Here is a 15,745-nt window from a genome sequence, read left to right on the forward strand (position 1 = left end):
CCTGACAGATAAGGAAATCACCCCTTCCTGGATCATGTTTATGGGAACAATTGGTGCAAAATCCCTAGAAGAGTCAATAACAGCTGTCTAGGAATGGACACCATACCTTATTTTATGGAGATGAACCACAGTAAGCAAAATACACTTGTGATGGTTGTTCTTAGTTCTCAACTTAATCAGACATGGAATTAACTAAAACCCTAAAATGGAGGTCATAATAGTGTGAAGTGTTTTGCTTCATTTGATGTGGGTAGATCCATTTCAAGGACAGACTTTAGAAGCAAAAAGAAACAAACATCTAATCTGGATTTCAGGGCCTGAAGACACACACCTTTAATCCAGATCTTGAGTCTGAAAGACACACCCTAAATTTGGCCACACCCTCTCCTGGAAGCATATAAAAGGACAAGGAATCAGGAAGTGCTTGTTATTTGCCTGCTTGCCCTCACCTTGCAGCAAGTCCATCCCTTCCTTGGCAATAGAGAATATTTGGAACACCAGCATATACTGAAGACCAGTAGACACATCCAAAGTCCTGCACTGAGTAAGTACTGGAATCTTGATCTTTCCCTTCATAGGTAATGTGGGAGTTACAGGACTGCAGCCCAAATTGATTCTAATAAACCCCCTTTCATCATATATAGAGAGACTCCTTGCATATATTCTACCTCTAGAGAACCCTAGTACAACATTTTTTATATGAATTAATAGAATGAATGATCAAAACTATTCAAAAGCTGTGTATATTTGTCAAATCTACTTACCTATTGACCTAAGATTCAATCTAGAAAATAATGGAGATGTAAGTGTATCAAGTAGCCTAGACTGTGTTCTCTGAAATTAGCATTGAAATCTGGATAGAAAATATCAGAGACCCAAGTTTTCAGCCTCGTAGAAGAGGGAACAGGTGAGAAAAAAAAAACCTAAAAATCAAAATCCTGTCTGCTATTGCATCTCACAGGGTGAAGAGAAAACACTTGCTGGTTCTTCATTTTCAATCCAGTTGAACCTTCAAACGACCTGAAGGAGAAATGGCAGGAGATGAGATAGCCCAGAGATGGGACCACACACAAATCAGTGTTCAGGATTTATCCTACAAGTGGACCATCAGCAACTTCCCTTTGATTGCTGAGGAAATGCTGCAAAGCATTACAAGCCCAACTTTCTCAATAGGAGCCAATGACAAATGGTGTTTGAGAGTACACCTGAATGGAGTCGATGAAGAAAGTGCAGATTATCTGTCAGTTTACCTAGTGTTGCTCAGCTGTCCAAAGAGTCATGTTTGGGCAAAGTTCCAGTTCTGGATCATAAGTGCCGAAGGAGAGAAAATCAAAGTCACAAAGAGCCCAAGAGCCTGCAGGTTCGTTCCAGGCCAGGACTGGGGTTACAAAAAGTTTATTCTTCAAGATTTTCTCTTGTCCCATGCATTTTGGATCGTGCCAGATGACCAGCTCACCCTCGTCTGCAAGGTGAGCGTGGCCCAGGTCTCTTTGAGCCTCTCTGACCAGAACAAGAAGCCAGGAATCCTGGTGCCCAGATGCACATTGGCAGATGAGCTAGGAGAGCTGTGGAAGAATTCCCAATTCACAGACTGCTGCCTAGTGGTAGCTGGCCAGGAATTCTGGGCTCACAAGGCCATCTTAGCAGCTCGCTCTCCAGTTTTCAGAGCCATGTTTCAACATGACATGAAGGAGAGCAGAAAGAATCGCGTTGAGATCCCTGACCTGGAGCCACAAGTCTTCAAGGCAATGATGGACTTCATTTACACAGGAACAGCACCAGACTTGGACAGCATGGCAGCTGCTGTGCTGGCAGCTGCGGATAAGTATGGCCTGGAGCGTTTGAAGGTCATGTGTGAGGATGCCCTCTTCAGAAACCTCTCTGTGGACAATGCTGCCCACACTCTCTTCCTGGCTGACCTCCACAGCTCAAGGCAACTGAAAACCCAGACACTGGATTTCACTGCAGCTCATACTACTGAGGTCTCTGAGACCTCAGACTGGAAGACAATGGTGGGCTTATATCCCCACTTAGTGGTTGAAGTTTATGGTTCCATGCCTGCTCACTGCCCTGTCTTGGATCACCCTATTAAATGCTTGAAGCCATCCTAGGACCTGGCAAACCTTTTCCCACACTTGTCTCCCAGAAGCAGCAGACATGGTGTTACCAATGATACCTAGGTAGACTATGGGATGTGTGGAAAATTTCGAATGCAACTAGGGAATAACAGCATGGTGGCTGAGGCTTTATACAGTTGTAAAGTAGTCAATGTCAGGTTGAGGGAGGTGGAGTCTTGGACTCTGGTACAATCTACACATCCTCTACCCTGTTGTTATACTGGTTTGATTTTTGTCTAAGGAGTTAGAATCTGAAATTCATTTTAACTGCTGGCACCAAGAACATTACAACAGGGTTTCTTTGGAAAAACCTACCTGGATTGAACTGAGCAGAAGATATGGTCAAGGACTCATAAAGGAGAAAACAAACATGAATGTCTGATTAAAAGTAAAGCAAAGATAATGAAGAAAGTTTTTCTCCAAACTCAATGATTGGGTCAGGGGAGATGACTCAGTTGCCAAAAGCAATTGCTGCTCTTGCAGAGGACCTTTTCTTCAGCCCTCCTCTTTTCTCCATGGGCACATCCATCTCAAATAAATAAAATACCCAAATAAAATATCAAATGAATAAAAATTGTAAAATCAGCTTATGGATTCCAGTGATGTTTCTGTTGAAAATGGCCATTTTAGTCCATCCAGCTGTGCTCAGCTGTAGAAATTGGTGCAGTGTCTTCACTGACACACACACACACACACACACACACACACACACACACACACACACACAATCAATGAGACAATACCTAATGAATTCTGTTACACTCAGAGATTGGCACGTAGTCCAATGGACATCAGGTGGGATTTCTCCAACATATGTTGGGAGCTGATACTGGCATCCACAGCCAAACATTAAGTGGAACTCAGTGAACCTCAAGGAAGAGAGGAATGTCTTCAAAGAAAACACTAAAGCCAACAAAGTCATGAACCAAAATGTCCGAGAAATTTGGGACACCATGAAAAGAACAAACCTAAGAATAAGAGGGGTAGAAGAAGGAGAAGAATACCAAGTCCGAGGGCACAGAAAATATATTCAACAAGATCATAGAAGAAAACTTTCCCAACTTAATACCAATACTCTTTAAATTGTTCCACACAACAGAAACAAAAGGAACATTACAAAACTCCTTCTATGAGGCTACAATTACCCTGATTCCTAAGCCAAACAAAGATGCAACAAAGAAAGAGAATTATAGACCAATCTGCCTCATGAACATTGATGCAAAAATATTCAATAAAATACAGGCAAACAGACTCCAAGAACACATCAAAACAATTATCCACCATGATCAAGTAGGCTTCATCCCAGGGATGCAAGGGTGGTTCAACATATGACACTCCATCAATGTAACACACCATAAAAACAAACTGAAAGAAAAAAACCACATGATCATCTCACTATATGCTGGAAAGGCATTTGCCAAAATCCAACACCCCTTCATGATAAAGGTCTTGGAGAGAACAAGAATACAGGGAACATACCTAAACATAATAAAGGCAATTTACAGCAAGCCAGCAGCCAACATCAAATTAAATTGAAAGAAACTCAAAGTGATTCCACTAAAGTCAGGAATAAGACAAGGCTGTCAACTCTCCCCATACTTATACAATGTAGTACTTGAACTTCTAGCCAGAGCAATAAGACAATATAAGGACATCAAGGGGATACAACTTGGAAAGGAAGAAGTCAAGCTTTCGCTATTTGCAGATGACATGATAGTATACATGAGTGACCCCAAAAATTTAACCAGGGAACTCACAGTTATAAACACCTTCAGCAACCTAGCAGGATAAAAGATTAACTCAAGCAGGGCGGTGGTGGCTCAAGCCTTTAATCCCAGCACTCAGGAGGCAGAGCCAGGCGGATCTCTGTGAGTTCGAGGCCAGCCTGGACTACCAAGTGAGTTCCAGGAAAGGCGCAAAGCTACACAGAGAAACCCTGTCTTGAAAAACCAAAAAAAAAAAAAAATAAATAAATAAAAAAATAAAATAAAAAATGTTTAACTCAAAAACACCAGTAGCCCACAGATATAAAATTGACAACCAGAAATCAGAGATACATCACCCTTTACAATAGCCACAAATAATATAAAATACCTTGGGGTAACTCTAACTAAACAACTGAAAGACCTATATGACAAGAACTTCAATTCTCTGAAAAAAGAAATTGAAGAAGATGTCAGAAAATGGAAAGATCTCCATGCTCATGGATAGTCAGGATTAACTAGTAAAAATGGCAGTCTTACCAAAAGCAATCTACAGATTCAATGCAATCCCCATCAAAGAACAATACTCATCTTCATATGGAAAAACAAAAAACCCAGGATAGCCAAAAGAATCCTGTACAATAAAACAACCTCTGGAGGCATTATGATCCCAGACCTCAAGCTCTACTATAGAGCTACAATAGGAAAAACAGCTTGGTACTGGCATAAAAACAGACATGTGAATGAATGGAATCCATATGAAGACCCTGACATTAATCTGCACACCTATGAAGACATAATTTTTGACAAAGAAGCCAAAACCGTACAGTGGAAAAAAAAGAAAGCATCTTCAGCAAATGGTGCTGGCATAACTGGATGTCAACATGTAGAAGGCTGCAAGTAGATCCATATCTATCACCGTGAACAAAACTTAAGTTCAAGTAGATTAAAGACCTAAACATAAATCCAGTTACTCTGAACCTGCTAGAAGAGAAAGTAGGAAGTAATCTTGAACGCATTGGCAGAGGAGATCACTTCCTAAATATGACACCAGTAGCACAGACACTGAGAGCAACAATTAATCAATGGGACCTCTTGAAACTGAGAAGCTTTTGTAGAGCAAAAAACATAGTCAACAAGACAAAGTGACAGCCTACAGAATGGGAAAAGATGTTCACAAACTCAACATCTGACAGTTGGCTGATATTCAGAAAATATAAAGAACTCAAGAAATTAGACATCAAAATGTCCAACAGTCCAATTAAGAAATGGGGTGTAGAGCTACACAGAGAATTCTCAACAGAGGAAAATTAAATGGCTGAAAGACATTTAAGGAATTTCTCAAAATCCCTAATCATCAGGGAAATGCAAATGAAAATGACTATGAGATACCACCTAACATCTGTCAGAATGCCTAAGAACAAAAACACTGAAGACAGCTTATGCTGGAGAGGATGTGGAACAAGGGGAACTCTCCTCTATTGTTGGTGGGAATGCAATCTTGTACAGTCACTTTGGAAATCAATACGGCAATTTCTTAGAAAATTGGGAATCAATCTCTCCCAAGACCCAGCTATACCACTCTTGGGCATATTCCCAAAAAATGCTCAATCATACCCCAACGGCATATGCTCAGCTATGTTCATAGCAGCATTATTTGTAAAGCCAGAACCTGCAAACAACCTAGATGCCCTTCAACTGAAGAATGGATAAATAAAATGTGGTACATAGACTCAACGGAGTACTACTAAGAAGAGAAAAACAATGACATCATGAGGTTGGCAGGCAAATGGATAGATCTAGAAAAAATCATCCTGAGTGAGATAACCCAGACTCAGAAAGACAAACATGGTATGTACTCACTCATAGGTGGATACTAGATATAAAACAAAAGATGACTAGACTGCTACTCACAACTCCAGGGAGGCTACCTAGAAAAGAGGACACTAAGAAAGACATGGGGATGGCCCAATGACAGAGAAATGGATGAGATCTACATGAGCAAACTTGACATGAGTAGAGGTAATGAATGGCAAGGGTCGAGGGAAACACAGATTAGGGGAGCATGAGATCCCAGCTAAATCAAGAACAGTGAGGGAGAACAAGGAAAAAGAGACCATTATAAAGGAAGACCCCATGGGAATAGGAAGAAACAAAGTGCTAGAGATGTCCCCAGAAATACACAAAGATACCTCTACAATAGATTACTGGCAATTGTCGAGAAAAGCCCGAACTGACCTACTCGGGTGATCAGATGTCCAAACATTCTAACTGTCATGGTAGAACTCTCATCCAAAGACTGAGGGAACTGGATGCAGAGATCCATGGCCAAGACCCAGATGGAGCTCCAGGATTCCAATAGGTGAGAAAGAAGAGGGATTGTATGAGTGAGAATTGTTGAGACCATGATTGGAAAAAGCACAGGGACAAATAGCCAAACTAGTGGAAATACATGAACTATGAACCAATAGCTGAGGAGCCCCCTATGGATCAGCCCCTCAGGATAAGTGAGACATTTGATTCGCTTGAACTGTTTGGGAGGCCCCCAGGCAGTGGGACCTGGACCTGTCCTTAGTGCATGAGCTAGCTGTTTGCAACCTGGGACCTATGTAGGGACACTTTACTCAGCCTGGGTGAAGGAAGGAGGGAAGTGGAACTGTCTTGACTGAATCTACCAGGCTGAGCTGAATCCCCAGGAGAGTCATTGCATGGGAGGAGATGGGAATGGGGGGTGGGCTGGAGGGAGACCAGGGGGCAGTAGGAGGGAGAATAAGGGGAATCCGTGGCTAATATGTGAAATTAAATTAAATTATAAAATTAAAAACATTAAATTATCATGAGAGAGAGAGAGAGAGAGAGAGAGAGAGAGAGAGAGAGAGAGAGAGAGAGAGAGAGATCAATGGAGGGTTCTCCCACAAGGAATGTTAAATAGCCCAACCCTGTGCCAATATTTTGTATGAGAGCTATTGGAAGTTTGGAAAGTGGATTTAGGAACAATTTCCTAAATCTATAATATATCATTATATGGATGATATTTCACTAGCTGATTCAAATGCAGATAGAAAGAATTTTGGAAGAAGTAAAGAAAATATTGCCTTGTTGGAGATTACAAATAGCTCTTGAACCTGTCAACAAGTCAAGGAAATTGTAAGGAAATTTACTACTTGTTCTTTTTACAGTCAGACTTGGCTACCAGCAGAATGTAACACAAAGGGTACTCAGAGGAAGGAAATCTGGAATATGGATGTGTTTCACTATGCATAATTTTGAATATTGAGATATGTACACCATATCATTGACACTTATTCAGGATTTCAGTGGGCAACTCCTCTGAGTTCTGAAAAAGCTGATTTGGTGATCACGCATTTGCTAGAAGTTATGGCCATTATGAGCATACCTGCACAAATTAAAACTGCCAACATTCCAACATATGTCTCTGGTAAAACAAAAAATTTTTTGCTTATTACAATATAAAGCATATTACAGGTATACCACATAATCCTACAGGCTAAGGAACCATGGAAAGATCAAATCAAACTCAAAAGGATAGGCTAAATAAACAAAAAGTGGTAACAACAATCCCCAAAAATAGACTGTGTAATGGTCTATTAACTGTGAACTTTCTCAGTGCAAATGAGAAAGGAACAACAACTGGGGAGAGACATTGGAAAATAGAAAAAAAGTAGAAAATTAAATGAGCCTATATATTTTAAGAATGTGCAGCCCTCAGAATGGAAACCAGGATATGTGTTACATTGGGGATGAGGTTTTGCTTTTGTTTCTACAGGAGAAGAAAAGCTGTAGATACCATCAAAATTGATAAAGGTTCAATTGGAACAAGACAGACCTCTTAATTAGAAGAGGTGATAGTTCATTAACCAGCATGACCATCCAATTTAAACTAACTTATACCACTAACAAATCCCTTTTCATTTAATCAGATATAACTTAGCAAAAGGGAACCTCCCAAAAGTTAGGTTTGGGGAAGGGTTTTTATTTTTGACTTTCAGGAGAATGAAGGCTCAGGAATCTGAAGAACACTGGACAAATGGACATATTCATCACAGGAAAAAATCCATCAAGATGAAGTTTCAATTCTGAACATTCATGCCCTAAATACAAGGGAACCCACATATGGAAAAGAATCATTACTAAAGCTTAAATCACACATCAAACCCTACACACTGATAGAGGGAGACTTCAAATCCCCACTCTCACCACTGAACAGGTTGACCAGACAGAAACTTAACAGAGAAATAAGGGAGCTAACACATATTATGACTCAAAAGGACTTAATAGACATCTACTGAACATTCCACCCAAACACAAGAGACTATGTCTTCTCCTCAGTACCCCATGAAACCTTCTCTAAAACTGACCACATACTCGGTCACAAAGCAAATCTCAATAGATATAAAAAAATGGAATAATATTCTGTATTTTATTGGACCACCATGGCTTAAAGTTAGAATTCAACAACAACACAAATTACCAAAGCCTACAAAATTGTGAAAACTGAATAATGCTAAACTGAATCACGACTAGGTCAAGGAGGAAAAAATGAAATTAAAGACTGCTTAGAATTCATAGAAAATGAATATACAATATACCCAAAGTTAAGGGACACCAAAAAGCAGTACTAACAGGAAAGTTCGTAGATCTAAATGCCTACATAAAGAAGTTGGAGAAATCTCACACTAGAGACTTAACAGCACACCTGAAATCTCCAGAAGAAAAAGAAGCAAACTCAACCAGGAAGAGTAGATGCCAAGAAATAATCAAATTGAGGGCTGAAATCAATAAAATAGAAACAAAGAGAACAGTAAAAAGAATCAATGAAACAAAGAGTTGGTTCGTTGAGAAAAACGACAAGATAGACAAGCCCTTATCCAAACTAACTAAAAGACAGAGAGAGAGTATCCAAATTAACAAAATCAGAAATAAAAAGAGACACATTAAAAACAGACAACAAGAAAATCCAGAGAATCATCAGGTCATATGTCAAAAACCTGTACTCCACTAAATTGGAAAAACTAAAATAAATGGGCATTTTCTGTATAGGTACAATATACCCAAATTGAATCAAGACAAGGTAAGCAATTTAGCTTATATTTTTGGTTGTGAGCCTAGCCTTTAACGGCTGAGCCATCTCTCCATCCCATAGGCAAGCAATTTAAATAGACCTATAACCCCTAAGGAAACAGAAGCAGCCATTAAATTCTCCCAACCAAAAGAAGCTATGTGTCAGATGGTTTCAGTGCAGAATTCTACCAGAATGTCAAAGAAGAGCTAATATCAATACTCTTCAAATTATTCCACACAATATAAACAGAAGGAACATTGTCAAACTCTTTCAGTGAGGCTACAGTTACCCTGATATTCAAAACACACAAAGATGCCACAAAGAAAGAGAAATACAGACCAATCTCACTCATGAACATTGATGCAAAAAATACTCAATAAAATACTAGCAAACTGAATCCAAGAACACATAAAAAAAATCATCCATCATGATCAAGTAGGCTTCATCTGAGAGATGCAAAATACAAAAATCTGTCAATGTAATCCATCATATAAACAATCTGAGAGAAAAAAATACCACATGATCATCTCATTAGATGCAGAAAAAGCCTTTGACAAAATCCAACACTTCTTCATGATAAAGGTCCTGGAGAGATCAGGAACGCAAGGAACATACCTTACCATAACAAAAGCAAGCCAACTGCCAACATCAAATTAAATGGAGAGAAACTCAAAGAGATTCCACTAAAGTCAGGAACAATACAAGGCTGTGCACTCTCCCCATATCTATTCAATTTTGAGTCAAATTTATTAATATTGATATGAATAAAAAGTCTTGATATTCATTAAATTAATGTTAAAAGCAACCTTTCAATATCATTTGTTTAAGACTAACACTGTGGTTACTGTGATTAAATAGAAATTCACCAACCAGGCATGATGTGATAGTCTATGGCATTGATCAGAGTAGTCTGAAGGCAGAGACTGACTCAACTCTGTGAGTCTGAGGTTAACTTGGTCCATACAGTAACTTTTAAAAGAGCCAGACATGCAGACTGGAAAGCTTTCAAAAATGAAAGAAAGATGTAGAAATGAAATCATGATTACCTCTTGAATTCCTGCTAAAACATTTCAGATGCTAAAGCTCTAGAGAATGAACTAGTATTTCAGTGCTGTTCTGTTCTCTTTAAGAAAGTAACTGGGATGGGATGGAGTAACTGTTCAGCAGTAAAAGTTGCTGGATACCTTTCTAGAAGACTGGCATCCAATTTACTGCATTCATAGGGTGTCTGACCACAGTTGGTAACTCCAGTTTACACTTATTCAGGGGATCCAACAGCCTCTTCTGACCTCTGAGGGCACCATATGCTCATGGTGCCCAGACCCACCTGTGTAACAGGGCCCAGACATGACCAGGGCCTCACACCTAAGTACAGCTGTCTCCATGACAGAAGTACTATGCATGGTGTAAAACCCAGCATTTTTGGAAAAAACAGCAATCCCCTGCAACAACACAAAGGAAGGCTTAATCCACCTGAGTCCACAGCTCTAGAAATACCTCTAAATGTTCAAACATTGCTTGAAATACAGTAACATTTTGGCTTCTGTAGTGCCCCGTCTGGCTAACTGTTCTTGTTAACTGAAGTTTGTGAAGCCAGAATATGGGTTTTGTGCTTAAAAGCTCACTCTAAGAATGGCTGTTTGCTGCACCAGAATCCAGAATATGTCATGTGGCTGCCAGCTGGTGAATAAAGACATTCTATTGGCTTAAATCCATGTTAAAGAAGTCTCTTCTCTTCTGTCTCTGTCTCTGTCTCTGTCTCTGTCTCTGTCTCTGTCTCTCTCTCTCTCTCTCTCTCTCTCTCTCTCTCGCTCTCTCTGTGTGTGTGTGTGTGTGTGTGTGTGTGTGTGTGTGTTTGTTTGTCTCCAAAACTTTCTATGTGTTTTGTTTCTATGTCAGTTTTGTTTTGCTGTATTGACCCTTGGCTTTCTCGGTTGTGTGAACGCCCCTGCTGCATAAGACTTGTGCCTTCTCCTGCTGGGGACCTGAATCCTTTTTTCTGTGCCAGGTCCTCCAGAGAACCAACGACCTGAAATAAAAGATCCACCTGTCCAATTCCTGGAATGAGAGACTATATGAAAAGATTCTATATTGAGCCCCTGACAGGAGTCTGTTCCCTGATGAGAGATTGCTCCTACTCTGAAGTACCTGCTCCCCTGATCCTAAATACATAAAGAAGAGTCACTGAGTCTACTAGTTAGGCACCTACCAAAGATTCTTAAATGAGGAACCAAACTTTCAGAGATCAAAACCAGTTGATTGATTTATCCTGGATTGAGGGATGAGCAGCATTAGAGACAGAATTTGAGGAGAGGTAACCTGGGAATTGCTGAGTAGATTGAATCACTGAAGGTATTGTCATGTCCTCTAGGTTTAGTGAGTCCCTACACACATGATGAACTGGAGAGAGATGATAGATATGGTGAGCATTTTATTGATCACATACAAAGGGGACCTGTCTCAAAAACCCTTCTTTGGCAACTGTTGAATATACTCTGCACCTTTTGGAAACCTGAATACTGTCTCACTTTTCAGGACCAGCAGTGTAAGCATGCAAGTTCAAAGTTTAAAGTGGATAGAACTCACCAGTGAAGGATGAAAATTATGAGGTATTGAGAAGCTGAATCTTGGCATTCAGCAGGATGGAACTGAAAATCACTTAGAATCTTCTCATAGCACACTCTTAAGTGGATCTGGAAGAGTATTGCCAAGGGTTTGGGGAGGGGCAAGACCACCAATGTAAGTTGGTAGAGTTATTCTGGGGAATATGGGTCTGGATTAAAATGACTGCCACATTCAGAGGTACCTGCCTGGTTCTGATTCTTGCCCACCATGTGTGAATTCTTCCATCCTGATCTCCAAGTTGTGAACACTGAGACCCCTGACTGAGAAAGGTAGACACCTCTTCCTGGATCATGTTAGTAGGAAGATTTAGTGTAAAACCCTGAAAAGAGGAAATAACAGCTGTGTAGTAATGGACGCCATCCTTATTTTATTTAAGCTGTGCCACAGTAAGCAAAATACACTTGAACTGGTTATTCTTGTTCCCAACTTATGAAGACATGGAATTAACTAAAACCATAAAATGGCACACAAGAAAGAAGTGTTTTCATTCAATTGAAGTAGTTAAGATCCAATTCAAGTACAGACTTTGGAGGTAAAAAGACACAATTATTTAATCCGGATCTCAAGGCCTGAAGACACACACCTTTAATCCAGATCTTTGAGCTGGAAGACACACCCTAAATTGGGCCAAACCCTCTGTTGGAAGCATAGAAAAGGACATGGAAGCAGGAAGCTCTTGCTATTTGCCTGCTTGCCCTCACCTTGCAGCAAGTCCATCCCTTTCCTGGCATTAGAGAATATTTAGAACTCTAGTATACACTGAAGCCCAGTGGACACATCCAACCTCCTTGACTGAGTAAGTACTGGAATATTGGACTTTTCCTTCACAGCTAGCCAATGGGAGATTAGCAGAGATGGAGCCCTAAGTCATTCTAATAAATCCCTTTCCTTCATACACAGAGAGATTCCTTGTATATGTTCTGTTACTCTAGAGAACCTAGCACAACATTTTTTGATGTGAGTGTATGAAATTTTCCAAAATATTCAACAGCTGTGTTTAATTGTCAAAATCATTTACCTATTGACCTAAGATTCAATCTAGACAAAAAATGGAGTGGTGTAAGAGTTCCTAGTAGCACACACTGACTTCTCTGAAATTAGTATTGAAATCTGTATAGAAAATATCCGAGATCCAAGTTTCAAGCCCCATCTAACAGAAAATACAGGAAAACAAAAACTAAACATCTAATTCATGTCTGTTATTGTGTCTCACAAGGTGAAGAGAAAACAATTGCTAGTTCTTCATTTTTGGATCGAGTTTAGCCTTCAAACTACCTCCAGGAGAAATGGCAGGAGATGGGACAGTCCAAAGATGGGACCACACTCAAATCAGCCTTCAGAATTTCTCCTACATGTGGACCATCAGCAACTTCCATTCTATTGTGGAGGAAAGGCTAGGAAGCCTTAGGAGCCCAACTTTTTCAATAGAGGCCAATGACAAATGGTGTTTGACAGTAAACCCGAACGGACTCGATGAACTAAGTGCAGATTACCTGTCAGTTAATCTAGTTTTGCTCAGCTGTCTAAAGAGTCATGTTTGGGCAAAGTTCCAGTTCTGGATCATACGACAAAGGAGAGAAAAGTCAAACCAGGAGGAGCCAAACAGAATTTAGGTTTGTGCCAGGCCTTGGTTACGGATTCAAAAAGTACATCCTTCAAGATTTCCTCCTGTCCCATGCACCTCGTCTTCTCCCACATGATCAGCTAAACCTCCTGTGCATGGTGAGTGTGGTCAAAGACTCAGCATCTCTGACCAGAACAGGAAGCCAGGGATTCAAGTTCCAAAATGCACATTGGCAGATGAGCTAAGAGAGCTGTGGGAGAATTCCCGATTCACAGATTGCTGTCTGGTGGTATCTGGCCAGGAATTCTGGGCTCACAAGGCCATCTTAGCAGCCGCTCTCCAGTTTTCAGAGCCATGTTTCAACATGACATGGAGGAGAGCAGAAAGAATCGCGTTGAGATCCCTGACCTGGAGCCACAAGTCTTCAAGGCAATGATGGACTTCATTTACACTGGAACAACACCAGACCTGGACAGCATGGCAGATGTTCTGCTGGCAGCTGATGACAGGTATGGCCTGGAGCGTTTGAAGGTCATGTGTGAGGATGCCCTCTGCAGGGACCTCTCTGTGGAGAATGCTGCCCACACTCTCTCCCTGGCTGACCTCCACAACTCAGGGCAGCTGAAAACCCAGACACTGGATTTCATTACAGCTCATGCTTCTGAGGTCTCTGAGACCTCAGGCTGGAAGGCAATGGTGGGCTCATATCCCCATTTAGTTTCTGAAACATACCGTTCCCTGGCTTCTGCTCATCTCCCTTTCCTGGAGCCCCTTTGAAACGCTTGAAGCGATCCTAGGACCTGGTCAGCTGTGACCTACAATTGTCTCCCTGAAGCAGCAGCCAGTGTTGTTACCAATGACACCTGGCTAGACTATGGGATGGGTGGAGCATTTCCAGTGAAACTAGGAAAAGTCAGCATGGTGCCTCAGGCTTTAATACAACTGAAAATGAGGTGACTGTCAGGTTCAGGGAGGGGAAGCGCTGAGCTATGTTGTATACACTACCCTGTTACTGTACTGGTTTCATTTTTCTCTCCAATGAGTTGGGAACTGGAATACATTTCAGTTGCTGGTCCCAAGCACATAACAATAGGGTTTCTTTGGAGCAACTTGTCTGTATTGGACTGAGCAGAAAATATTGTGAAGGACGCAGAAAGAGGAAAATAAACGTGAATATTTGGTTACAAGAGAAGGGGAAGAGAATTAAGGCATTTTTCTCCAAACTCAGTGTGTGGGACTGGAGAGATAACTCAGTTGGCTAATGCAATTGTTGCTCTTGCATAGGACCCTTGTTCACTCCTCCTCTTCTTCCCATGGGCACATCCATCTCTGTAGACTGTACCTACCCAAATAAAATATCAAATGAATAAAAAATTTAAAATCAGCTTTTGGATTCCAGTGGTGTTTCTGTTTGAAGAATGCCATTTTAGTCCATCCAGCGCTGCACAGCTTTGGAAGTGTGTGCAGAAATCACACACACACACACACACACACACACGTCAACCCCCAGTTTGCTCATGGATCTCTCATCCATTTTTCTGTTGTTGTTGGGCAATCCTTGTGTCTTTCTTAGGGTCCTGTTTACTAGCCTCCCGGGACTTGTGAGCTGCAGTCTGGTTATCCTTTGTTTTACATCTAGTATTCACTTATGAGTGAGTACATACTATGTTTGTCTTTCTGAATCTGGGTTACCTCACTCAGCATGATATTTTCTTTTTTTTTTCACTTTTTTTTTTATTTTGCAATACAATTCAGTTCTACATATCAGCCACGGATTCCCTTGTTCTCCCCCCTCCTGTCCCCCTCACCTTCCCCCCAGCCCCCCCCCATTCCCATTTCCTCCAGGGCAAAGCCTTCCCCACAGACTGAGATCAACCTGGTAGACTTAGTCCAGGTAGGTCCAGTCCCCTCCTCCCAGGCCGAGTCAAGCAATCCTGCATAGGCCCCAGGTTTCAAACAGCCAACTCATGCAATGAGCACAGGACCCGGTCCTACTGCCTGGATGCCTCCCAAACAGATCAAGCCAATCAACTGTCTCACCCATTCAGAGGGCCTGATCCAGTGGGGACCCCTCAGCCATTGGTTCATAGTTCATGTGTTTCCATTCATTTGGCTATTTGTCCCTGTGCTTTATCCAACCTTGGTCTCAACAATTCTCGCTCATATAAACCCTCCTCATTCTCACTAATTGGACTCCCAGAGATCCACCCGGGGCCTAGTCATGGATCTCTGCATCCAGATCCCTCAGTAGTTGGATGAGGTTGCATGATATTTTCTAATTCCATTGATTTGCCTGCAAACCTCATGATGTCATTGTTTTTCTCTGCTGAGTAGTACTCCATTGAGTATATGTACCACATTTTATGTATCCATTCTTCAGTTGAAGGGCATCTAGGTTGTTTCCAGGTCCTGGCTGTTATAAATAATGCTGCTATGAACATAGGTGAGCATGTGTTCTTGTGGTATGATTGAGGATTCCTTGGGTATATGCCCAAGAGTGGTATAGCTGGGTCTTGAGGGAGGTTGATTCCCAATTTTCTAAGAAAGCTCCATGTTGATTTCCAAAGTGGGTGTGCAAGTTTGCATTCCCACCAACAGTGTAGGAGTGTTCCCCTTGCTCCACATTTTCTCAAACATACGCTGTCTTCAGTGA

General features: G+C 41.1%; 1 protein-coding gene and 1 pseudogene across 1 annotated transcript; both read left to right on the forward strand.

Moving 5' to 3' along the window:
* The first annotated feature begins 1,031 nt into the window (after window positions 1–1,031).
* On the forward strand, window positions 1,032–2,111 carry LOC128106614 (speckle-type POZ protein-like). The gene has a single exon (XM_052732188.1). The coding sequence runs from the start codon at window positions 1,032–1,034 to the stop codon at window positions 2,109–2,111; it is 1,080 nt and encodes a 359-aa protein (XP_052588148.1).
* Window positions 2,112–12,814: 10,703 nt separating this feature from the next.
* Window positions 12,815–13,889, forward strand: LOC128105363 (speckle-type POZ protein-like; annotated as a pseudogene).
* Window positions 13,890–15,745: the final 1,856 nt, after the last annotated feature.

The sequence above is a fragment of the Peromyscus californicus genome, unplaced genomic scaffold (assembly GCF_007827085.1).
Source record: "Peromyscus californicus insignis strain IS unplaced genomic scaffold, ASM782708v3 Scaffold_9__1_contigs__length_137607984, whole genome shotgun sequence".
Taxonomy (NCBI): Eukaryota; Metazoa; Chordata; class Mammalia; order Rodentia; family Cricetidae; genus Peromyscus; species Peromyscus californicus.